At 44.9% G+C, this 27,311-nt stretch overlaps 1 protein-coding gene and 1 long non-coding RNA gene across 9 annotated transcripts in view; one reads left to right on the top strand and one right to left on the bottom strand.

Moving 5' to 3' along the window:
* FTO (FTO alpha-ketoglutarate dependent dioxygenase) overlaps positions 1 to 27,311 on the bottom strand; it is a 414,324-nt gene that overhangs the window by 176,306 nt on the left and 210,707 nt on the right. For all 8 annotated transcript variants that reach the window (XM_070061822.1, XM_070061827.1, XM_051846617.2 and 5 more), the window contains 1 exon segment: positions 1,029 to 1,153. In XM_070061822.1, coding sequence (XP_069917923.1) covers positions 1,029 to 1,153 — 125 coding nt within the window.
* LOC138846798 (uncharacterized) lies at positions 16,115 to 26,295 on the top strand. The gene is made up of 2 exons (XR_011384317.1): positions 16,115 to 16,279; positions 26,015 to 26,295. It is a non-coding gene; the product is annotated as an uncharacterized lncRNA (long non-coding RNA).

The raw sequence follows: 27,311 nt of genomic DNA, 5'->3' as shown, positions 1-27,311 counted from the left end.
TTCCACCAAAATGGAGAGGGGTGAGTGGAATCGCTGGGAATTTTTCCACTATTATTTAAATACAAGCCTGAATTCAGAGATAATACACATACCTGGAGAAGCAGATTTCTGATACCAATCAGAATCAATAGTTCATACTATCGGCCTAGAAAATGCTCATCTTCAGCCCAGTTCAGACAAATCTATTTTGACAATTCTTCCCAGTAAAGCCATCAATCAGTGTAAATGCCATTGCATGAAGTCAGGTGAAGAATATTATGGTTATCAATAAATGTTTTTGACTCCCAGGAACAGAGAATGAATATTTGAGTGTTAGGGAAGAATGTGAGACAGCATACAGCACAGTCTTCTGGATTTCCTCTTCCTTAGCACAGGGACGGAGGGCGATTCAACAGCTTGGACAAACTACAGAGCTAAAGGACAACCTCAACGTGCTAGGAAACTAGTTCCATCCATCCACGTATGAACCGTTTCTCAAAAAAGAGCAGGATAATGTGGTGCTTATCGTGCCAGCATCAGTTCTGTAAGAGCAACTTTCCACCAGTAGCAGCTTTCTAGCGCAGGCAACTCCACGTGGAAACAAAGTGTGCTGAGGCAAAAACAATGCCTATTTCGTCAATTCTACAAATGGGGTTATAAATGGACCTACTTTGCACCAAGTGACCCAAGAGCACTGTGCGGGTTTCCCAGACATCTGGTCTACCCAAACACCCAGATTTGGGGTCTGCTGATTACAAAGCGTCCTTCCGGCTCAGGTACTTAAGCACATTATGCTCAAGATGCAAACATTTATGCTAAATGTTATACCTACGGATAAATCATATACACACCCAGGCAGCGTCACAGGTCATTACAACTAATGTAGGTACCATGGACAGGAAAGCTAACTAGCTGAAATGGTCTTCAACGTGCTTATTTTTCTTGGTCCCTCAAATGAGAGGGAAGAGACCAACTGGAAGGAGGGGTTTCGCCACATATAGCCCCTGTGTGTCAGGGACAACAAACCCCCATCTCCCAGCAGAACTGACCTGGCATGCCATTCCCTCCGCAGGTTCTGACGGGTGGTGAGTGGGGCAAGGATGGCCGTCAGGATCTCATTCCTTTGTTCCACGGGGAGCCCCTCTCTTTTAACCTCATGAAGCACAGCATTTGTCTAGGAGAAATGATCCAAAAAAAGAGAAAGAAAAGGTGAAAAATTAATAATAAAAAAAAGCCCATAAGCAAATAAGGACAGTAAATCAATGGCTTTTTTATTACAGTTCCCCTGCTACCAAATCAATACAGTAAATGATGGACAAAAATGGCCGGCATATATTTTGTATTTAATCAATGTACATGGCACATAAGGTAAAGTCTAAAGCTCCATTGCCTTAAGTAACACATCAAGATACTGTGCATTCTCACTCTAATTTTCTCAGCACACCAACGATTTTTTTTTCCCTTGGGAATTGCCTACCACGAGCTATTATTAGAAATGATTTTCACGTACGTTTCACTGTGAGTTGCTTGTTTTCCCTTTTCAAAAACGAACAGTCTGACTTTTGCTCTGTTTCCTGCCATCCAGCTGAGGCTTTCTGCACTGCCTCTCTTATTTGAATCATTACTTTCAATTTCTACCCATGCCAGTGATTTGGGGGGGGGGGGAGGTGGTAGTAATAGCTGGATTCACTTATTTTCCTTGAGTGTTGCAAAGCAAGATCTTGCAAAGAAATAAACAAAAGCACAAAACTCAGAAAAAAATATGATATCTCAGGGAACATCTTTGGATGTTATAGATGTTTTTAATTTGAAGTTAGCATGGCCTCTTTGGAGATTTTATAGCTAAGGCAACTGCTAAAAGGAATTAAGTTGTCACATTCTGTGTTCTAGTCGCTCTATATACTCCTGAGATAAGGGATGCCAATACATTTGTTTACTTAAAAGAGCACACTCTCAATTTGGCTCTCGTGTCACTTGCAATGCTACCTCTTTACTCCACTACAGCACTTCATAGTGCATATTCAGTAACTCTGAGACAACACGGAGGGGACGTACAGTGAACGCTTGTTTTCGTTGCCTACATCCATCCCCAGTGATCCTTTGTCTGGCAACAACACCCAGAACTCCTCTAGGGGAAGCCTTTTCTTGTGTTGTACATAGTCTTGGAGGGTCTGTTAACCACAGCGCCCTGCCCCTACTAAGGGTGTGAGCCTGACCAACTTGATGCTCTTTTCCAGGGCTTAAGACTCTTGAGCAGAATGACAAAGAGAGGAGGAAAGAACTGATTTCTCTAGTTCCTATCACCCCTCAGAATATCCCTGATTGTCCTGAAGCTTCTGGGTCTAGAACATTGTTTTCCTTTGATACTCTGAGTTATCCAATACCCTTTCGATATAATCCCATTTTATGTAAATTCACCAGGATCTGTTTTTGTTGCTTATAATAATAATAGTGATAATAAATAAATCTTCCTGATACAGATAAGGCAGGAAATAGAATCTCCAGTTTGAAGGATCCTATGTAACTTCACTCACACTAGCCAGGTACAGGATCACGATTTTTGCCTCCTAGATCCAATATTAGCCCCACTACACCGGGGGATAGGCCCAGTTGGACCTCAGCTAACTTCCATGGCAACAACATTTTCAGCCCTCCAGCACAGGGAGGAATGCCCCAGCTTCTCAGTTCCATTCCAGTGCATGAAACCCAAGACTGAGTAGCTGCAAATTCAAATACCGACTCAGGCCCGACAGATGACAGGAACGAGTTAAGCAGAAGATACTCAAAGAGAGCTCCTGCTATTCAGCCACTGCTCAGCTCTGGCCAAGTCTGCCATTCAGAAAAGCTGTCTCAGAACCATACTCATGAATTTTCAAAATAAACAAGAATTTTATTTTGATTCTTTAAATGTGAAAACTCCTAATTTTATAGATGTTGAAAACTCATTTAAAACAAAAATTAAAATAGCATTTGGGCAAAACAAGAAACACCAATGGGCTAAATGGAACTCAGGCAGCTACCGATTTAATATCTTTCATTTTAAACAGATATTTAATTTCAGACAGGGCTGGGCATCAATTTTATCCTAACAACAGTATTGCTTTTCATCTGTGACACCACACCCTTCATGGACTTAAAGTCGGAAGGATGCAGATAAAGTCATGTGATTTATCACAATACCTGGGGATACATATTATTCTATGAAAACGCAAAAACTTGTAAAATAAAAGGCAAGAACATGATGAAAATAAAAGTATTTTTCCCTTTGAAAATATTAAAATATTTCTTATTTAAAAATGCATGTAGGGGCTGGTGCCGTGGCTCACTAGGCTAATCCTCCGCCTGCGGTGCTGGCACCCCGGGTTCTAGTCCCGGTTGGGGCGCCGGATTCTGTCCTGGTTTCCCCTCTTCCAGGCCAGCTCTCTGCTGTGGCCTAGTTGTGCAGTGGAGGATGGCCCAAGTGCTTGGGCCCTGCACCCGCATGGGAGACCAGGAGAAGCACCTGGCTCCTGGCTTCGGATCAGCGCGGTGCGCCGGCCGCGGTGGCCATTGGAGGGTGAACAAATGGCAAAGGAAGACCTTTCTCTCTGTCTCTCTCTCTCACTGTCCACTCTGCCTGTCCAAAAAACAAACAAACAAAAAAATGCATGTAGGAAGGCTTGCATTGTGGTGTAGCAGGTAAAGCAGCCACCTTTGATGTCAGCATCCCATACGGATGGGTGCTTGTTTGAGACCCAGTTGCTCCACTTCCAATCCAGCTCCCTGCTAATGGCCAGGGAAAAGCAGCAGAATATGGGCCAGGTGGTTGGGGCTCTGTGTGGGAGACCCAGTGTGCCTGAGATGAAATGCCACCTTGGCTTCCCATCCAACGTCCTACTAATGCTCACACTAGGAGCCCAAGATAATGACTCAAGTACTTTGGTCCCTGCAACCCATGTGGGATTCAGATTGAGCTCCTGGCTCCTGATTCAGATCTAGCTGTTGTGGTCATCTGGGGAATGAAGCAGGTGATGGAAGACTGATAACTTGTGTCTGCTCTCTCTCCCCAGCAAGCACTACCTAGCACCACCACATGTAATACCCATGGCCCACATCACACAGTCTGGAATCAGTGCCCTAGAGCGCAGTGTTTTTTAAATGCTTTGCAGATAAATCTATTTTCTCTCCAAATGTGTTCTTCCATGGAACTCTAACACCTTCAGCAAACAAAACAGGAGCGGTTCTTTTTGAAGTTTGCGTGGAGGATCTGGAGGCGCTCCCGTTGATATGTGGCATCTCTTCAGAACCCCAGGGCACCATGACATATAACTGCTAACCCCAACCCCAACCCCAACCCCAACCCCAACCCCAACCCAAGAGCATATGAAACAGCATTCAAGAGTTTTAACAGTTTATAAATTACTGGTAGGAATGCAAGATACTCCCCATTCTAATAAGCAGTTTGATAGCTTCTCATTAAGTTAAACATATTTTTAACATGATCTTGCTACCCATTTCTAAAGGATTTATCTAAAGAAATGAAACATACTCACACAAAAACATGTACAACAATGTTTATAGTTGTTAAATGTTCTATTATTTCACTTATTTGACATTCTGGAAAAGGCAAAACGATAGGGACAGAGAACATATCAGTAGTAACTGGGGAACAGGTTAGATGAGGGAGAGCATGAGGGAATGGCTGGTGACCACGGAACTAGTCTTATCCTGACTGTGGTTGTAGCTACATTAATTTATCAATAAGTGAAAACTCATAATTGGATACCAAAAAATAACCATTTTATTGTTTGAAAATTTCATAAAATTAAAAAGCATTTATTTGAGAAGCAAAGACTAAGAGAAAGAGAGAGAGAGAGAGAGAGAGAGAGAGAGATGGCTCCCATCCTCTGGTTCATTCCCCAAATGCCCCCAACAGCCAGGGCTGCACATGGGTTGAAGCTGGGAGACTTCAAAATCTCCCAGTGGATGGCAGGAACCCAATGGCTCAAGCCAAAACGTTTGCCTTCCAAGTTCTTTATTAGCAGGAAGCTGAACTCAGGAGCTGCAGCCAGGAATGTTTAAGATTTTACTTATTTATTTGAGAGGTAGAGTTATAGAAAGAGAGGTCTTCCATCCACTGGTTCACTCCACAAATGGCCACAACAGCCAGAGTTGAGCTGATCTGAAGCCAGGAGCCAGTAATTATCCACCTTTCGAGAAATAACTCAAATGACACTCCTTTTTGAAGTCTTTCATGAGCCACATCTTTCCATCAAATTAAGAAAATAAGTAGGGTTGATCACCCTTCTTAAGCACCCTGGGGCTCTGAGCATCTCACAAACCATGTCACACTCCACTGCACTTGCTTTTTCATCTTCCTCCAGATGCGAGCCCCATTGGAACAGACAGGGCCCATGGCCATTTCTTAATATCCTCCAAGGTGCCTAGTTTGGCAGCGCACCTTGGTAGTAGACTCCTGATCTATGCCTTTGAATAAATGAAGCCAAACGACATGCTAGAACATGTCTCGTGAGCAAGGTGAACAATCGAGCCAGGGAGTGCTATTTTAGGTCTAAAACAGTATCTGAAATAATCTTTCACTTGATTCAAACTATTCCTGAAGACAATTCTATGAAAGAAGTTCTAAAAAGTACTTTTCAGCAATAGAATCAAGGAATAAGAAATATATGCCCCCCACTAGGTGACAGTTAAAAGGGATGGAGGTGTCCAAAAATATACAGTTTCACTATACTGTGATCACACTTAATCTATGCACACCCTCCTAATATGCCCAAGGAAGGAGCCTCGCTTTCTCCATTTCACTTGAGGAAACCACTATGGACTCTGGCGATACATATCCTCCTAAGGACCCCGGAGAATTCCCCCAATGTCTTCAGTTTCTCCTGGCTCAAAATTTTATGCACAAAACCAAAGGGGGAAAAAAATCCCACAACCAGAGAGAGAGATTGAGAAGAAAAGGATCAAAACTCTAAGGAGTCTTGAGTTTCACATTTGTCTTGGAAAAGTCTCCCAATTCTGAATTTATTCAAATAAAACTCGGCAGTTCACCCACTTCTGGTTGAATACATTGTTACATTCAATAACTCTGAATGTCTCCTAGTTCTAGGGTATCACAAAGAAAGCACATACTGATACATGTGCGATATGCAGAATTTGCTGCATGTAAAGTTTTCAGAGTGGAATCCACTCTGAGAAAAGGAGAAATTACAGCAATTACTCTTTACTAATAATTTTTAAAGATGTATTTATTTATTTATCTGAAAGTCAGAGTTACTGAGAGGGAGAGACAGAGACCTCAATAACAATTTTATACAAGTAATGAATTCTTTTAGTTCCTCTGTATATGGATTAACAGTTTCTTATAGGTCCATAACTCCAAAACTTAGGTTTAATCTATCCCTCTTACCAATCAGCCACCTATGTCTAGGGGAACACATCAGATAGGATGGCACTCTACAAATATGTGTGGCTGGCAATCCCTCTGTTCAGGTCATTAATATATATATTCTGCTACTCTTCTTGTAAGTCCCTAAATGCCTATAAACACCATATCCCAGAATTGCATACCTTTCCCATGTCCCCATCCTCAATACTGTAATGATGGGGAAAACGGTCCTCGGAACACGTTTTATGCACAGAGCTGTCCTGTGTCAGGGTTGTATTTCCCCTCTGCACACACAAATTACTAAGATATGCTCTGACTGATAATGAGGGCTAAAGGTTCAACTTGTGAAGAAACTTGCTTGAAGATGTTATCAGCTGGGAAAGCTATTTCCTAGCATCCACAGTGCCACGGCACTGTCAAAACCCCGGCCAGCCTCCCCTCTTCAAAAGTCCTGCAACAGCTTTTTTTTCCCCTTCTTTCTTTCCTTTTTTTTTTTCAAAGAAGAAAGGCCCAGAACCCACTGAGATAGCCTTAGTCCCATCAAAGAGAGGTCGAGCTCAGGTCTTCCTTCATTTACTGATTGTCAGTTTAAGACGCCTCTTTTGTGAGGCCTCCGCAGCTCAATGCTGAGTGATGCCTTCACGTTTTCTAAACTGGACTGGACACCACCACCGATTTCCAGCATGCTGGGATCCACAGCCCAGCAGAACAAATAAACATTCCTCCCAACCCCTTTGCCTACCTTATCTCCCTCTCTGGGAGCAGGCGGTTTTTGGGGGTGCTGATGTTTACACAATGTGAAAACTTTCTTTCCTCTGTTTCCTGAATTTGAGAAAACACATCCTGGATGACCTGGGCTAAGAGATAACACCAAAGTCACCACCGGGTGCCCTGTCTACTGGACTACTTAAGGCTGCGGTCCTCCGCCTGGCCCAGCCCTCCCCCACTCCTCACGGGGGACTCGCCGAGGAGAGCAGGAGATAAACTCCACTGTCTGGAGAGGGAGGCACAGAGGCAGAAGTCTCCTAGAGGCTGCCAACAAAGCAGGCTTTCATTCCCTCCGGAAGACACACTGGGTTCAGTTCATCTCAAAGGCCTACTTTATTTGAAGGAACATCTCAGCAGACTTCACCAAAGGAATCCTCCAAACTGTACCAGGAAGACAGACTTCAGCACTCATTTCCATCATGTACTATTCAGCTAGGGGAGCTAGCTCAGGGTAATCAAGAATATTTGTCTGCGAGGAAGAAAATGCAGGAAAAACGCTGCTTTGATGAGTCTCCCTAACTCTAAAGGGGCATAAGTAGAGGCACCTAATTCACAAAGCTCTTGTGAAGGTGAGATGAGAGGATCCTGCATATGCAAAATGCTTGATCGACGGTAGAAATTATTATTACCAACAGCAGCAGCAATCCTCGTACATGTAGGAACCAGTACAGAAGATAGGGATGCTGATGTTTTAACAAAACCAAAATCCTCAAAATAGCACGGCCACAATTGAATGATTAATTTTCCCCCGAAAGTACTTGCATAGCATCTCCCAGTTTTCTCCTCTTCCCAGTGAAGCCATCACTGGACCCCATCTGTTTCCCTGGAATCCAGGGAGCCCCGGCAGCCTGTCTGGCACTGCACACGGTCTCGGGGACAGTCACGTGGGTGACCACTGGAATGCTCAGCCTGCTGGAGGAAAGGATGGCTCGCCTCTGCACATTTCACCTGGGACTCGGGGGCAGCCTAGGAGAGCCAGACCTCCGAGCTCCGGTGGCCAACTCTGGTGTCACAGATGATGGTGAAAAACAGCTCGTGTGTTTGTCAAGGAAAGCAAAGGAAGAAAAAAAATTAGGAAAAGGAGGGAGGGAGAAGGTGAAGAGGGGGAAAAAGTGTTGTTTATAGAAGCCAGCTGCTTGGGCCTTGGCGCCGGCAGCCCCTCATCCTGCTATTTTATGCTTGCAACCCCACTGCCCCCACTGGCACAGGTACAACTCAGTGTTGAATTCAGTGCTTCAGAGAGCACTCGACTGATTTTGTACATGATTAATTGCCAAAGACATGGCTGGCCATATGGAACAGAGAAAGCATCAAGTAATTCATACTTCTGTATGTGATCGCCTGGCCCCTGTTGTTTTAATGTACAGGAAAGAGCTAGTGTAGCACAGCCCTGGTGTCTTGCCCCTGACAGCCCATTAAGAAATCTCAAAGCACCTAGTCGAAGTTATGCTGTTGGCTTTTCAATAGCAGCCTAATAAAACAGAAGCAAAGCTTTCCAACTAGTCTTAAATCTTCCACATACAGTACATTAACTACTGCGGCTAAAACAACGGGCTTCTTATGATAGGAAATGGGATTTGATTTCTAGTCTCTGCATACTTACTGAAAGCTTTTTCTGACCTTTATGGAGTTTACAAAATCATTGTTCTTTCTCCCCCTTGCTTTCCAAGTAGCCTAATAGATTCATTGGCTTCAGTGGAGCCGACTCTTCGGCATGCATAAAGGTGATTCATAGACAGGGGAAAGTTCCAGCAGAAGTCCTCTCACCAGCGCAGCCCAGGGCTCACTCTAGATTCACAAGTACTCTTCTCCTTTAAAGCCAAGAAAACACGAGACCTCTACACTGGGGACAGGGAGCCTCACAGACACCCTTATTGCCCTCACCTCTTTGCCACCACTCTGCAAAACGGATCCATTCCACTCTGGGAAAGAATACCCATTTATTTCCTTCCCCGTTGACCAGGTGACACTCCACTGCCAGCAAGAGGGGAAGGTGCCACCTTAGGTAGGTGCAAGGCAGTCCCAGTGCAGGGTCTATTAGCTTGATCCACTACTAAAGGGTCTGCACTGTTGCCTTCAGCCACAGGGGAAGTTATATATAGTTTCTCTCTCTCTCTCCTACATTATTTTCCTTTCAGGGACTTCTAAATGATAGCACTAAAAATTGCAATACTTCAGTATTTCCTCTGTCAGGTCTGACATGTCTTGCTGGGGATGGTTTTGTTGGCAGTTCCTATCAGAAAATACCTAGACACTGTTTTCTTTTTCTCTTTTTAAATGATTTGTTTATTTGAAAGAGTTACAGAGAGAGAGGAAGAGAAAGTAAGTGAGAGAGAGAGATGGGGAAAGAGAGGGGGAGACAGGAAGGAAGAGAGAGAGAGAATCTTTTATCCACTGGTTCACTCTCCAAATGGCTTCGAGGGCTGGGGCTGGGCTGGGTCAGGCTGGGCAAGGCCAGGCTGAAGCCAGGGCCCAGGAGCTTCTTCTGGGTCTCCCACACGGATGGCAGGGACCCAAACACTTGGGCCGTCCTCCACTGCTTTTCCCAGGCCATTATCAGGGAGCTGGATCGATGTGGAGCATCTGGGATGCACACTGGCACCCATGTGGGATGGCGGTGTCTTTACCCGCTCCGCCACAATGCTGGCCCCTACACAGTCAGTGTCTTCTGTCTGTGGATTTTTAGTTGTTGCAATTATCCTCACACAGAAGCCACCAGATATGGGAGATTCCACTTGGCTGCCTGTTCATTAGCAGGGCTGTGACTGCCTCTGCTGATGAAATGAGCTAACGACCCATTCAGAGCTCCCAGCCAATGGGAAATTCTCTGCCTCTCCGCTTCCTCTCCTTACTTAAAAACTGCTGGCACTTTCCAGGATGAGCAACTCAACCAATATACAGTATCATGAAACAGAGAGCAGGAGGGAGATTCTTAGAAAAAAACAGAAACAGGAGCACTGAAATTGACTCACTAATATGAGGGAGCTTCAAAAAGTCCACGGAAAATACGTATTATGAGAAAACTACAGAAAGGATTTCAAAAACTTTGCATGAAAATAAACTTATTTTTTAGTTCCATTTTTTCATGAAAAATTTTTTTCAAAGATTTATTTATTTATTAGAAAAGCAGAGTTATCGGGGGTGAGGGGAGACAGAGTCTTTCATCTGCTGGTTCACTCCCCAAGTGGCCCCAACAACTGGTGCTAGGCCAGGCCAAAGCCTGGAGCCTTGTACCCCATCTGGGTTTCTTACAAGGGTAGCAGGGACCCAAGCACTTGGGCCATCTTCCACTGCTTTCACAGGTGCATTAGCAGGGAACTGGATGGGAAGTGGAGCAGCTGAGACTCCAATATGGGATGCCAGCATTGTAGGTGGCAGCTTAACATACTGGACCACAATGCTGGTCCCTCCATAAGCTTCTTGAAGTACCCTCATATGGCACTACTGAAAAACCCAAGCTCTCTACAAAGAAAAAAAAAAAAAAAGACCTCTCTGCCCATTAGTCAGAAAACAAGTTTTACTTTATTATGGTATGCTCTCTAAAGTGTGATGATAATGTTATTCCCATTTCAGATTTTCACTCACCCACTTCATGAGGACATGCCCAACAACAATATGCATCAGTGGCAAAAGCACTAGCATGCTAATTCTTGTTTCTTTGCTTTAATTTTCTTTGTATTGATTTGAGAGGCAGAGACAGAGAGACAGATAGCTCCCATCTGCTGTTTCACTCCCCCAAATGCCAGCAACGGTCCCTAGGCAGGGCCAAGGGCAGGAGCTGGGAATCTATTCCAGGTCTCCCATGTGGATGGTAGAAATCCAATCACTTCAGTCATCACCATTGCCGGAATCAGGAGCGGCCCCCCAGAATGGAACCTAGGTACCACGATGTAGTATGCAGGAGTCCTAACCTACATCTTAACTGCGTAGCGAAATGTCCATCCAACATGCGTATTCTTTAAATCTGCAGCTCCCTGTTACTGCAATAGTAGCTCTAATCGATTACACATAAAGCATTTTGCCTATACTTTTATACAAGCATACATGTACATATACACACAATAAAAAAGTAATAAACATGTAAGCATCTTCCTAAAAGTCTCATCCAAGGAAATAAACCCACCAAAGCTGCAAAAAACCTTCAGCGAAGAAAATGAAGTTCTAAAAGGGAGCCAGGGCACTTAGCACTACTACCTGGACCTGGAATTAAGTATGGACGTATCTATATATTTCACACAACGAACAGCAGAATAACAGCCGTCTTCTCTCCAATCAGTTCAGTAGGATGAAAGGCAAAGGCCTTTTCATCAAAAATGATTCACTCCGCAAATGAAGGCAAGGACACTCCCAACCCCACCACAACACACATAGGCCCACTTGCCACTCCTAGGAATCTCGATGCACTAGTCCGCCCGTCTGTTATTTGAAGGCGAAGAATGGTTAGCTACACCCAGCGCTAAATAATTGAGCTGATGATGTTTGGTCTAAAAAATGGCTTAGCACTTTCTGATGCCTGGGCAAGGGAAAAGTTACCCAGGATCTCCAGGAGATCAGCTCCCTCCTTCTCCCAAACATCAGTAGCACAAAGGCTGAAGTGGTCTGTCGTGCACACTGGATTATATGAAGTGTAAAACATTGGAGGGAGAGGGGAAGGGGCGGGGTGGAAAAGGCCTTTGAAAGGGAACCGGGGAAAAAGAAATCACACTTGCAAGAGGATCCAGCTGACAGCTCAGTCCCTAACAAGTGAGACAAGTGAATATGTTTGGAAACATTGTGAATGCAGGGAGAGCCCAGGCCTTTTGTCTGCAGCCCTACAGTGTGTCTTTAACCCAACTGCTGCCCGCATCACTGAACATATGTTTTCTACACAAGAACTGAAGCAGAAAAGACTCTTTGTTATAATTCACTCCTTTGTATATATCTGCAACCCCCTCCCTTCCACCCATACCCTCTTTCAGTAACATCCAAACCAAAGTCCCAGTGGAAATTTTAACTGCTTGAGAGAGTGAAGCCAGAAGGGCCACCTGAGACTTTACTGCTGCCCCCAGGCCTACAGAACTGGTCCCCTCTCGGTGGCAATAAGAACAAGAGCTACATTTACTTAGTGTTCACCACCTGCCGAGCCAACAAGTATCTCACTGACATTATCTCCTGTGACCTAGCAATCACCAGATATGAGCTGCCTTCATTTCGAAGATGAGGAAAAGGGGGCACAAGAGAGGGCAAATGATTCCTAAAAGCCACAAGCAAAGAGCTGAGTTCCAGCCATGTGGAGTTGGAAGTGCCTGTGGGACACTTAGCTGGCAGAGTTCCATACATACATAGGAGCACTATACACACACACACACACACACGAGTTTGGAAAATTCTACCTCCGTACACCATTCTGCACTTTAAATGTCATCATGTCTGAACTGGGATCTGGACAGTACAGAACCCAAATTTAAGTGAAGCCGATGAGTGGGTTTCTTAGCTCTTGGCTGCAGTGAAGAAAAACACTACGGTTGGTGGGTCAGGGGGTCTCCTGTGTCCTCAGTGACTCTGGCATGGGGAAGAAGAGCAAAGGATTGGAAAGCCAGCTGCCTTGGTGATCACGTTGGTCACGGCAAGTTACTTATGGTCTCTGAACCTCGGTTTCCTCATTTGCAAAATGAGAAGATGTGGAGCAGCTACTTGGGAAGGTTGACAAGATGCATTTTTGACACACAAGGCTCTTAAAATAGTACTTGATATGTGGCAACCAGTCACTAAGTGTCAGCCACCATTCTTTCTCCCTAGCATTTTTTTTTTTTTTGCCAAGATTTAGGATAAATCTAGAGGACTTAGAGCCACAGTAAAGCTAATAAAATCCATCAGCATATTTTATAGTCTCCTCTCTCCCTGTTCAGTGTTACAGTGCATATGTAGCAATCAGTGCCATCTCTTCACTTGGATGCTTTCTGAGTAAGATGATGATGATACAGCAGCTGACATTACTGAGCACTTTCCAACACCAGGTATTGCTCATGCGCATCATACCCTTGAATCCTAACAATAAATCTATGCGTTAGAGGTATCTTCATTTCCATTTTGCAGATGAAAAAAAAAATGAAACTCAGAAAGGTTAAGTAATTTGACAAATTTTATACCATTAGTAAGCAATGGAGCCAAATCAAGCCCCAGGCATCATGGCTGGAGCTAGCACATGTGTAAAGTGACTCAGACTACATAAAGTGTTTTCATGAACATTATTTCATTCGGTCCTTATAAATGCTACATGAATTAGGCAGAACAAATATTGTTAACCGCATTTTGAGGCTCAGCTAAAACAACTAGGAAGAGGTCTCAAAAAATTCACAGAAAAACTGAATTAAAAGATAATAAGCAGGTCCGGCATTGTGGCTTAGCAGGTAAAGCTGCTGCCTGCAGTGCCAGCATCCCATATGGGTGCTGGTTCAAGACCTGGTTGCTCCACTTCTGATCCAGCTCTCTGCTATGGCCTGGGAAAGCAGAAGATGGCCTAAGTCTTTGAGCCCCTGCACCCACGTGGGAGACCCAGAAGAAGCTCCTGGCTCCTGGCTTCAGATTGGCACAGTTCTAGTCATTGCAGCCATTTGGGGAGTGAACCAACACTTGGAAGACTCTCTCTCTCTCTCTCTCTCTCTCTCTCTCTGTCTCTCTCTCTCTGTGTTTGTGTGTCTACCCCTTGCTGTACCTCTTTCAAATGAATAAAATAAATCTTCTTAAAAAAAGATAATAAGCATTTCTCTAGGAACTATTTGAAGCCCCTTGATAAATCGTTCAGTATCAAAACTGTGAAAGAGTTGAGCTAAGTCTAGAACTCAAGTGTTCCAACTCTAAGCACAGCACATTTTATACTGAAGTGCACCAATGACAAATTCCCACTTGATAACTCAATCAATGATATCTGGGTCTCCACTATATAGTGGACATGCAGAAAGTCACAGTGCCTGGCCACTCATAGCTTACAATGTAGGTAGGGAAAACTATGGCTATAGGGTGAAAGTTGACCAAGGGAGTTACACAAAATAATGGTTCTATTTAATTAAGCTTTTGGCATTGATCCTGACATATAAAATAGTTACTCTGCTCTACTAGAATGTCCTGTTCATTACCTATCATAACCTTAACACTATCATTTAAACACTGGTCTACTCAGTGCTGTTATTCTTTTTGCTTTGAGGCAATGAAAACTAAAATGTAGATGTGATTAATAAATATCACCACAAAAAGCCATCCACGCTTACCAACCTTATTTTTCGTAAGATTTCTGAGGTCAAAGTATGTCTCACTAAAATGAAGCAGCTTGTGCTAGTGACAGTGTGACCACCAAAATTCTAAATGGAGCTAACAATCTGGTAGGGAAAGATAACTCAGTGAAATCACACGGGCAGAGCTGCTGCACCTGTCCTTAGAAAATACCTAAGACAAACGCAGTTCCTGCCAAAACCCTATATGGAATCTACAGAATCTTCAGTGTCAGTACTAAGTGCTACTTGGCACACATTTACCCAGAGGTGATGGACAGATGAAGACAGACAGACATACACACACACACACACACATAAATACACATACACACATGATTCTGTGATACGGTTCTCAAACAGGAATTTAGGACATTTTATTCCGCATTTTAAGGGCCTATTGTTAATGTATTGATAGTATAGCTATAAAAAAAATCACAGTAGATTCATAATTGAAGATGTTAATAACAACAAAAATAACAACAGTAACTACGACATATTTGACATTTACCATGGGTCAACCCCTATCCTTTTAATATATTTCTCATTTAAATCTTCATAACAATTCAGTAAATTGTTTTATTATTATTCCCATTTATAGATAAGAAAATCAAAGCACAAAGATATTAAGCATTTACCTTAGATCACACAGCTGGCAGACAGTAGGGACAAGGTTGAAGCCCAGGCAGTCTGGAAGCAGAATTCATTCTCTTGCCCACTAAACTATGTAATGACTAATAAAATATGAAGTACTTTCTGTGAGGCAGGGTTACAGCACTGCATTTAATTCTTTCAACAACCCAACAAGCTAGGTTGGTATATCATTAACAGATTCACTTTACAAGAAAAAGGGACCAAGGATCAGAGTGTTGAATAACTGGCCCAGGATCTCATTGCCAGTGGGTAGCAAACTCAGGCAGGTTAGCAAAACTGGAGTAAACGATACTAAGCTCTCGACAATGGTTTCAGTAACGGACTCAGGTTCAGAGATGCGCTCTGATGGTGGAAGAAGCAACAGCTGGTTTCCTCTTTGTTTAAAGTCTCGCTTGGTGGACACATAGAAGAGGACCCGGTATCACAGCGAACAGCATCATTTTATGGATACAGATAGACAGCAGTCAAATGATTGGGGAGCCTCAGATCTACCAAACTGTCTTTCCACATAGATCCATTCCAGGTAACTCGATTCCTAGTGCTAAGTCCAGGTTGAAAATAAAATAGTTCAGCATTTTCCTTACCCCTTCTCACTTTGAGTATCATATATGAAAGGAACATGGCTGTCAGATGGAAACACTAACTTCTGGATGCTAGAATTTTCCAGAAGGATTCAAAGCCCACTGGTTGGTAGATGCCATTCTGTTTATAAACATTCAGTGACACTGGCAATAACCATCACTAGATCTAAAGATCATAAACAGCAGAAATGCAGCTTCTTTCTGGCGAGGAACAAATATTCAATGGGCACAGAGTGGTTGGTGTAAAGGCATGATTTAAGAAGCATCTATCAACTTGCTAGAGTCTGTGTCTGAAGTTCGTAGGAAAACGATCTTCAACTGCAGACTTCATGTGCACTTAGAAAACTATCTAGACACAGCCTTCATTTTGTTAAATCATTCCAACTGTGTTTTGAAATAAAAGAGGAAATTCTGTGGAAAGTTCAAGGAGAACACAGAGGGACTTGGCACACGAATGAGACATGCAGGGCCCTTTGTCATGAGCAGGACTAGGAATCTGTCTGGGAGCCCTGCCTTTGCCCTTTAACTCATCTTTTAGTGCCTCCCACTGGTGCCTGGAGCCCAGAGTTACAAACCACATTCGTTTTAAGGGAAAGGAAGCAATCGTTCCAACTTCAACTATGAACCTCTGTGAAGAGCCCTAGCCCCCAGTGAAGCACCTTGAGGTAAGTAGGGTGTGGACCACGTAGAGATTCATCTTAACTTGAGAAAGCCAGTGCGGTTGCCACAAAGTCGTTTGGAGAGCCCCAAGGATCACAAAAGCCACTTTTCTGCTTTGATGAATGCACTCTGAAACCTGCAAATCACTACTCCTGTTGCCTTGAATTTGCTACTGAACTCTAACTTGCTGCGTTCAGAATGGTTTTATGCTTTGATAGTCAGATATTATTGGCTCATCTTGGGGAGATAATTGCCTCTCCTGCCTTGTTTAGCGGTGACGCATTCCATGCTCAGGGATTAAACCGTGGTAGAAAGCCAGGGACGGGCCTGGCCCTTTCACGCTGAAATTGTCTCCATGAGACCCAGCAGGAACACTTTAACTTGGGGGTTTCAGACAATGGGTGTTCTGAAAGGATTAGAAAAATGGGCAACAAGTGAAGCTCCTCCCCCGCCCAGTGTTTGGGTCTACCACCTGCTGCGGTATTTTTGTTTCAGTAACAAAGAGGCCTTCATGTTTGAGGCTCATATTTAATGTTTGCTGAATGGGCCCCTTGAGCTTAGGTTAACTCTTCAGGAACAGAAAAAGAAATATTTCTTGCCTGACAAATACCCCAAGCAACCTACTTTCCTGATTGGCCCCCAACAAATCAATACCTGCACATCTAGGGGCATATGGGCATCTGCCCACTTACCTTCAGACAACACCCTGGGGTCGGAGGGATCCTCTATTTATATTTAATAAAGTATTATTGGTCAATAAGAGCTGCATAACATTTGTGATTTCATGGTTCACTACAGTAACAGGTGCTGTGGTGAACAGGAATGTAAAGTGTTAAAAAGAAAAGGGGGTGGAGGGGGGCGAGGATCACTTCAGAGACATTAAGCAGCTTTAAACACTGACAGCAGAAAGGGAAAATTTTTAAGCAATTTGGTCGGGTCAGTAAAAAGTAACACAGGTCAAAGGAACAAAATGGTACCCAAAAATTCTGCCTATTGATAAATGAGCGCACTGCTTTGTGGTTGGGTGCACAAGGCGAAGGCTCAACAACTGTTGGATAGAAACAAAAATATGCTCTCTTTGTGGCTCCGTTACAATAAGTCACTTCAGCTTGGGGAACGCAGGGGGTTCCCATTCTGCCCATATAGGCGGCTGGGGTATACATTAATGAAAACAAAAGGGGCCATTTTCATTGTAACCATGCAGAAGGGTTAAGCATTTGACCTTCAAGTATGGTGTGCTTGTGCTCAGTGGAAAGGTTCTTGACAATATAAACAAGAATTACTGCTGTTAGAGAAAGGGGACACAATTAAAAACAATCTCAGATGCTTGTTGTACAGCTGTTCAAGTTTCAGCTCTGTCTGACCTCTAAGGACGCTCCATGTTTAACGGGCACAATTTAAGATATGTTAGTGAGTCGCTAAACCATTCACCATCGAGATCCTTCCACTGGGGAGTACCTAGCCTCACACACACAGCGCTTTTCCTGTAATGAGATTTTACGCTCTGGGGTTTACCCTGAAAGCCACTTGCCGTCCCAATCTGTCCTCCACTTGCTTCTGACCACCCTGAGGAGTGGCCAAAGGCGACGTCATATAGGGACTTGGCAGGAGGCAGGAATGTTTGACTTCACAGAGCACAATTCCTTTAAAACAGCTTACAAAAGAAAGAAAAAGTTATCACACCTTATTTTCCCAAAAAAACGTGTTACTGAAGAAAAGTTTCGACTCTGTAAACAATAATTGGCCTGAAAAGCATTTTTTTTTTTTTTGCTTTATTTGGACAACAACATGATCACTTATTTCCGATCTGCAAAAGAGAAAGCCCTGAGATGCCCCTCTCTTCACACATACACACACAGCCAGGGACAGTCAAAGGAAAAATAGAAGCAGTGCTTCTGAGACATCACAGAAGAACAGAAAGTCTAAGGTAAAAAGACTGGAGCCTTTGTCCAAGCTGAGGGGAAGCACGGTCTTCCTGTCGTTTGATCTTCTTAGAGTCAGCGTAAGGCTCTGAAACGCTTCCACAAATGAGAGGGTCCCTGGGAAGTGGCTGTGGGCACGCAGTGTCCTCCACCGGGGGCCTCTGCCTGGGCCTACTGCCGGCTTCCCAGGCACAGACCAGGGCAGCCGAGAGCAGATTTGAGGAGGTGATCCTTCCTAGGGAATAAGGGAAGTCCTGGTGAGGAGAAACAAAAGCAAGCGACGGGCCAAATCTCCGGTCCAGAGCAGGGCGCGGGGAAAGTTTTGCTTGTCAAACACACTTTAATCTCTAAAGTCACTGGGCTTTGATGTTGCCCCAAACAGAAAACCTACACGGTTTGCAAGCTTTGCAGCATTTCGAGTGGCAGCAGCTTCACGCCCAGGGTTTTTCCTTCAGAGATTAAGGTTTATTTTATCCCTGATGTTCCCCGCGTCTCGCTCTAAGAGTCTCATCAGAGACAAGGACATTTCCCTGGCCTCTGACTCATCAAATAACACCAAACTGCTATTCATCAAATCAAGTTCGTTTTTCAGGGAACAAAGCTGCTGGAGATGATCCGAACTGTGGGGTAATCACTGTCACTCTGACAAGACTGAAGTGTTTTCTTTTTGCAAAGAGTCAGCTCCTAGGGGAGATGACAAAAATTGACTAAAAATGGCTGCACTAATCTCTGTATTATAAAAGACCACACAATTCATGGCTTAGGATGAAATGAGGAGAAGCAAAATAGACGGAGGAGAAGAAAGAAACAGATCATCACCTCTGCTCATACATCAAAGACAACCCGCCACCAGGCCCAGTGCTCAAATAACGCTAAGTCACCCAGGACGGAAGCCGTGTCAAAGGCCACTGCAGGCCCACACAGTGCACTGGCAGAGGATCTGGGTGTCTGCACCAACACTTCTCTCTGCAAACTGCATCTTATTCTTCTGACCTCAAGGTGAGGCCTGACCTGTAAGGATAATGTACAAGGCTAAGAAGCTGGTGGAAAATTTCAACAGGATCGTGGCTCCGGCTTAATGGATTCCAGCACTACTTAGGCCAGTGATGGTTGGGATCACAGAATGGTTCTCTTGCCTGGATGTTGAGACATGGACTTCTCACCTTAGCACACTGCTGCCAACTAAAGTGAACCCGGGAACAAGCTGCGTCCTGGTTCTCCACATCCCCATCAATGTAAGATTCCACCCTCAACATTCTTTTGCATTTACAGATTTATTTATTTATTTGAAAGGCAGAGTGGGCTGGCGCCGCGGCTCACTAGGCTAATCCTCTGCCTAGCGGCGCCGGCACACCGGGTTCTAGTCCCGGTCGGGGCGCCGGATTCTGTCCCGGTTGCCCCTCTTCCAGGCCAGCCCTCTGCTGTGGCCAGGGAGTGCAGTGGAGGATGGCCCAAGTGCTTGGGCCCTGCACCCCATGGGAGACCAGGAAAAGCACCTGGCTCCTGGCTCCTGCCATCGGATCAGCGTGGTGCGCCGGCCGCAGCGGCCATTGGAGGGTGAACCAACGGCAAAAGGAAGACCTTTCTCTCTGTCTCTCTCTCTCACTGTTCACTCTGCTTGTCAAAAAAAAAAAAGAAAGAAAGAAAAAGAAAAAAAGAAAGGCAGAGTGACAGAGGGAGTGAGAGACAGAGAGATAGAGATTGGTCTGGCAGGCGCTGCGGCTCACTAGGCTAATCCTCCACCTGCGGCACCAGCACACCGGGTTCTAGTTCTGATCGGGGCGCCGGATTCTGTCCTGGTTGCTCCTCTTCCAGTCCAGCTCTCTGCTGTGGCCAGGGAGTGCAGTGGAGGATGGCCCAAGTGCTTGGGCCCTGCACCCACATGGGAGACCAGGAGAAGCACCTGACTCCTGGCTTCGGATCGGCGCAGCACGCCAGCCGTAGCGGCCATTTGGGGGGTGAACCAACGGAAGGAAGATCTTTCTCTCTGTCTCTCTCTCTCACTGTATAACTCTGCCTATCAAAAAATTAAAAAAAAGAGATTGGTCTACCATTGGCTAGTTCACTCCCCAAATGCAACAGCCAGGGTTGGTCTGTGCTGAAGCCTGGAGCCCAGAACTCCATCTGGGTCCCACGTGGATGGCAGGGCCCAAGCACTGAAACCATCAGGGTCACTGCCCACTGCTTTCGCAGGCTCATGAGCAGGGAGCTGGATTGGAAGCAGAGCAGCTGCACCTCAACCAGCACTCAGATAGGATGCCAGCGTCACAGGCAGTGGCTTCATCTGTGCACCACAATGCCGGCCCTGACCCTCAACATTCGATGTGTGTGATGTACACTGTTGATGAGGATGCTTTAGTCAAGGCAAACAGGGGTCATTGCACCTTTGCCAAAACAAAAGGCAAAACAAGAAAAGCCTTCTAAATGCACAGACTTCATAGAAAAAAGAAACTATATTCCCACTTTCAGGAGCAGAAAACACACACTCTTTGGATGTCTTATTCTTCAATGACGCTAATGGAAATTGCTCCTTTTTATATCAAGAATGTCAATGTGTGTCTGAAGAACTAACATGTAAAACCACAAAACACACCACCGAGGGGGATGAGACTGGTCTGACACCAGCATGGGAATGGCAGAAGCGACAGCATAATGCAGGATGGCTTCTGACAGCACGACTCTCCTAGATTACTCCTTGGGGCTATCTTAGGACACCCATAACTGTGTGTGAGGTTTCTACTCTAAATTCCAACAATTGGATTCTCTTCCTGGTACTTCCAGCTACGCTACAATAACACCCAGCCATTTCCCTCTGCTTTTCCACAACAGACACACACTGGTGAATAGTGGAGGCATGTCTGTCCCTTTGGGGATGGGTTTCTTTCCTCCAATTTGCAACAAAACACATCTTGGATTTTAAGAGAGCTATCCCGTAGTCACGATATTGATTTTTCATTTTCCTCCACAAATAGTACCACAACTTTATAACTGGTATACAGCATTAACAGTTTCCTTGGCCTTGGAGGCCAAATTAATCACAAAATCAACAATCTGCTTTTATGCCACAGAGTTCAATTTTCGTTTTCAACATAAATTGCAAAACCACAGCAGGGTCCAGTACAATTTCGGAGATGCATTGCTAACTGGCCTCCCATTTGTGATTTAATACAACAACGGTTTTTGCAAATTAAAATGTTTAAAGCTTTAGGTCAGCCTTTATTTAATCAGCTACCAGGCAACTGAAGGTCTACAGGCTGACTCCTGGAGGAATTTAGAGTAAAGCCAGCTGCAGCACCCCTTGTCTTGCTAAAATGGGCTGCTTTGCAGGAACCTCCTCGGGATGACCTGTGAACATGACTGGCAGCAGGAACTGCTCTGGCAAACTTTCCCTCTGATCAGATCACAACACATCCATATGTTGCCCTGTCTCCTCCCAACCTGCCCTGGCCTTACCACTCTGCTGAAACCTTTTCCAGTAGGGTCAGTCTGGAATTCTCTGCAGGGGTGGACACTGTTGATCGCTCTGATTCTTCCCCCATGCAGTTCCAGTACTTTACTCCTGGTTTTCTTCTGACCTCTCTGGCTTCCATGAGTGGCTGTCTCACCGGCTGTCCCATGCTTGTCCTCTAAACTAGACGTCTCATAATCTGCCTGGATGTTCCTTACTTGTCCTGCTACATCCTCTCTCACTCACTGCAGTCCCTCCAGCTTCTGTCTCTATGTAGGTGACTGCCATGTGCCTGCTGCTTGCCAGCGTGGGTTAACATAGGGAAGAACCCTGCCTGGCCCATGACAGATGTGTAAGAAATGCCCACTGCAGAGGTGACTCAAACTCCAATTCTATGCTGGGCTCTGACATCTCGACCCTGCCCCAGACCAGTGTTTGCAGCTCTTCTCAGGGGCTCTACTGGTTCCTTGAACTCACAGGCCTCCCAACTCCCTCCTCATCTATGTTCCTTAGCTTGATAAATGATATCGTCGTCCACCTAACAGACCAGAAATTCTGTGAAACTGCCTATGCCACCTCCTCCTCTTTTACCCCCTATCATCCAGCTGAGGGTGACTTTCTAAGTACCTGTTTATGAACAAAATACAACTCCAAATTCACCCTTCCTTTTAATTCCCTCCGTTACTGCCTGGTAAAGAACCTCATTATTTTTGCAACAAAAATTGTATAACATGTCTTCATGCCCTCAGTCTCTCCTGTCTTCATTCTAGCCATTACGCTGCTGCCAGTTATAGTTTTTGAAGAATGGATCTGACTATGCTACTTTTGGATTCCAAAGTTTTGAATCCAACTCTCACCACCCTCTCTAGAACAAAGGCCAAATTGCGAAGCACATGACGTAAGCTCTTCATCAGGTAGCTCCATTTCCCCTCCTCTACACATCTTCGCCTGTTGCTAGGTCCCTGCCCGTCCTTTTCCCACTCTGCCCCCTCTAAGCACCTGAAGCACCAGTTTCAGGCACTATGTGCTTTTCTGTAAATATGCCCTACTATTTTTCAGGGCAATCCCCTCCTGCACACTGGCTACTGTCTAAAATAGGTGGCGGGCACTTGGCCTAGTGATTAAGATGCCTATATCCCCCATCAGAGTACCTGGGGTCCACTTCCTTCTCTTAACTCCTGACTCTGGTGCCCTGATAAAAGAGACCCCGGGAAGTAACATAGCAATTGGGTCCCCGACACCCACACGGGAGGACTGGTTCCCAGCTTTAGCCCTGGCCTGGCCCCAGCTGTTGTGGGCACTTGCAGAGTGAACCAGCAAAGGGGAGCTCGCTCTCTATCTCTGCCTCTCAAGTAAATAAATTTTTAAGACACAATAAAATAAAATGGGCCCTTCTTTACTCCCCGGAACTCTATTAATTCTCAGCAGCATCTTGTTTCTACCTCTCATTGGACGTTCCACCTGATGCCTCGCTCGTGTGTGAGTTTCTGTCCTGAACATGCGTGTAAGGCCCACATGTACAGCAGTTGGTGGTTTTCTCCAGTGCGTGACATGCCAAACCTTAAAAACACAGTCTGTAACTGTCGGATTGAACTGAGGCCTTGCCTGGCCTTTGTGCCAGCTGAATACGAACAGTTCTTCATCAAAAGACTTTAGGGACCCACTTGAAGGGAATGGAATGACTAGGAAATAGTGACCTGGACACTTTCCCAGACCTGCTGATAACACTAAGAGGGCTGGGGAAGGATCCTAAGTTATCTTAATTTCAGCCCATACAGAAAACAAACGGACACTCTCCTGGGAGCTCAATGGTTACCACATTTCTCCCTCACGCTCAAGACATGTTTATAAACACAGAAGGCTATAATAAAACTCACATGAGAAACAAAACTCAACTTTAGCAAGTGTTTACATTCTAATCAGGACAACAAATCACTTCTCACCAGGAGATTCCAACTCAGTCAGCATGAAGATTCTTGTACACACGCCAAGGGGACCTTCCCTGGGCCAGAAAACCCCTGGTCCCTTCAAGCGGGATGGTGATTCTGAGCATCAGTACAAAGAGAATGAGAAAGGATGGCATCTAAACGACACTTCTGAAGCCACTGTCAGCGTCCTGCATGGACCCTATGTGGTAAAACAGATAGGCCCCTGATGGGCCTGTGTCACGGGGGTCCCAACCCCGACAGACACAGGGCAAAGTCCAAGAGGATGGCTCCTGGTCTTCCTGATGGGACAAGGCTGGTGGCCAAGCCTCCCAGGACTGCTTATATCTGGCAAGAGAAAGAAAAATGTGACGATCCTCAGGAACCTCACCTTTCTTAACAACGGAGGTGAATGATGTTTGGAAGACACTGAAGTCGGGAAAGGAGCACCAACAGGGCTCCACCAGGAGCAACTTACCCCGAAGTGCAGTTTTCATCAATTCACTCACGTCCTGACCATTTACACAGAACTGGACAATGGCTTTACTGCAAGGATTACATGGATTGGTTGGATATTTTGGACTTGTCTCTTATAAGAAAGTATGATAGGGGCTGGTGCTGTGGCATAGCGGGTTAAGCCGCCGCCTTCAATGCGGGCATCCCATATGGACACCGATTCGAGTCCTGGCTGCTCCACTTCTGATCCATCCAGCTCTCTGCCTGGGAAAGCAGTAGAAGATGGTCCAAGTCCTTGGGAGACCTGGAAGAAGCTCCTGGCTCCTGGCTTCAGGTTGGCGCAGTTCCGGCTGTTGCAGCCAATTGGGGAGTGAACCAGCAGATGGAAGACCTCTCTCTCTCTGCCTCTCCTTCTCTCTCTGTGTAACTCTGACTTTCAAATAAATAAATAAATCTTTTTTAACAAAAGAAAGTATGACAGAGGCTGTTCTGTTGCGGATAATGGTACACAAATTAATACTGTGGAATTGGCTTGTATTCCAATAAATGGGAGGGATCTGTACAAAGAAACTACATAGCCGCTCACATTCTATTTTACAATATGATCCAACAATTCCAGTTTTGTCAAGGGAAGGTTAATGAGATTCACAAATTAATTACCAAGACACGCCAGCCCTTTTAATATCTCTAGAAACACTAGATCATCATGAAACAGACAAGTACTCCCAAGTTCTATCTGTCACAGATACGCCCTGCCTCCAGAATACAGCAGGGCTTTCACAAGGGTAACGGGAAAGTAGAGCACAGAGACTTGACCTAGTCACACAGATCAAGGGAGTCTTCCCCCAGGAAGGCGTGACTGAGCTGACATGTGCAAAGTGAGTAGACATAACCTACACGTCTGTCTCGGTGGGAGGAGACATTCGAGGAAGGGGAAACAACACATGCAAAGGCCCTGAAGAACAAAGGAGCTCAGCAAACTGGATTGGTTGAAAAAAGGGCAGTGCGGGAGTACTATAGGGAGTGAAGGGGCGGGAGGGAAGGGAAGGTAGGAGAGGCAGACTGAGGGGAAGTGTTTAGGTCTTTAACCTAAGGGCAACAGGAATTAAGGCACCATTCGATCTGTATTTGCCTACATCGTGCTATCTCTATTGTGAAGAACACGGTGAACCAGACAACAAGCTACTGCAACAGAGCAGGGCAGTCGATGCTGATGTCTAGGAAGAAGCTGGTAGCAGAGCAGAAGAAAAGAAGTGGGCAGTCCTGAGAGCGACGTCAGGGGTAAAAGTCTTAAGCTGGATGCATGGGATGGAGAGGCAAGGGGGAAGGACTATGCTTTGACTCCTCACATGAAGCACTAGGTGGGGAATAGTGCCATTTTAGGGAACCCTAGAAGAGGACTACTTTGGGGGGACTGCCAACTGCTTAGGAGCCTTGCATAGAACTTGTACTTCCCTGTTCCTAAAGTTATGCAGCTGTTCCCACCCCTGGAGACATACACTCTCTGTCAGAATTCTTCCCATTCTGTAAGACTTGACTCATCTAAATGTAGTCTGCCCCTTCCAAGTTTTCAGAGCTCTGGTTGGTATCTTTAATACCAACATTATCTTCCACTTTACGTAAGAACTATAAACATACCTATTTCCCTCCTGAGTTGCCCCTGAATTAGTGAACATTAAGTGCTCCAGACAGTTATGTTGGTTTAAAGTGAAAATGCCTTCTTTTTCACTAACTAACATGTTCATGTATTCATCCATTCAATTACATCCTAACTTGGTAAGAAGTCAGGGTCCTGTTGAGTAGTTCTAAACCCCACACACATGTGAAAGTTGCCCGTGAGGTTTTTAAAAAACCTATTTTAATTTATCAATACATTACAATCAACTGGGAGCCACAGCTTAGACAATTAAATCAGCATCTCTTGAGGCACAGCCCAAGTGATGACTTTTTTTTTTTTTTTTTTTTTTTTTTTTTTACCAATTGTCCTAGGTAATTCAAATATGCAGAGAAGACAGAGCTACAACTATTGAACCCAAATGCCTGGGCATGGCACACTAGATGTTCTAATGCAGAGAAGTTTCACCCCAGAGAAAATGGACAAGATGATATCTGTGGCTGGTAATGAATAATTACTGACTGTTTTTTCAAGAAAGGGAGCTTGTCAAATGGCCATTTAACAGATACCACACACAAGGCACCACTAGCATTAAGAGGCGCACTTCAAGGCAAGTCTGTACTAATAAAGCATTTGATTCTTCTTCGTTCAACAATTATCTGTTGTGTTATGACTTTGTATCAAGGCACTGAGAACACAAAACAAAATCCCTGCCCTCAAAGTGCTTCCATTCTAGCACAGGAAGTAGACAAACACAGAAGACACAGTTTCAGATAGTGATCAGTGCTCTTGGAAAACATAAAACAGAGGAAGGCTTACTCTGAGATGAACTTTGAGCAGAGACCTGAATGGAAAACAAGGAGTAAATGTATATATAATGGTGAGGCAACAAGAATGCAAGCGAAAGGTATGGGGACATCAAATTGGCAGCAAGACAGGAAGATTTAAGGAAGAGAATAAGTTCAAAATAATAACAGTAAAGCTATGTCAAGCAGTGTGTAAAACACTGTATGTATTAGCTCAGGCAAATCTCACACCACCCTCAAGAGGAAAGTATTATTATCATTCCCATTTCACAGATGAGGAGACCTGAGAGACTCCCCATAGGACTGCCCACTATCATACACAGCTAAACGAAGGAGCCAGGGCTCAAACCCCAGTTTGACTAACTTGACAGCTGAAGCTCTTAACCAGACGGTAACTAAGCTTGAATACTTCCACGATGACAAGGGCTCAGACTGAAATGACTTGGTATCTGATACCACGAGTCACCCAGCCAGCAATAGAACCTGACATTGCAATAGCAAGAGACAGCGCAGCAAGAGATGTGATCCAGCAAGCTCCCCCCAATCCCACCTACTCAAGAGAATGAGCTTCTCCCAACCCAGTTTACCCAGGGATTGCAGGAGAGCCCTCCACCCCTGCTGAGACCTCTTTTCATCTTTGCCTTTACAGAAAATATCATCCAAACAACTCCCCAATCATCTCAAAGTCTTCTCAAAATAAACTTCCACCGAGGATCTGTGCGTGCAGGGTAAAGACATCAACCCGCAGTTCTGTAGCCAAGCAGGAAAAGGCCCAGGATGGAGAATGAGTCAGTGTGTTTAAATGACCCTAATGAAGACTGACAGGTGGAGGAAGAACGAGGGCGGGCAGGAGAGGCCAGGGAGG

The sequence above is a fragment of the Oryctolagus cuniculus genome, chromosome 18 (assembly GCF_964237555.1).
Source record: "Oryctolagus cuniculus chromosome 18, mOryCun1.1, whole genome shotgun sequence".
NCBI classification, from domain to species: Eukaryota; Metazoa; Chordata; class Mammalia; order Lagomorpha; family Leporidae; genus Oryctolagus; species Oryctolagus cuniculus.
Note: the sequence above shows the minus strand (reverse complement) of the source record. Positions and strands in the feature narration are given on the sequence as shown.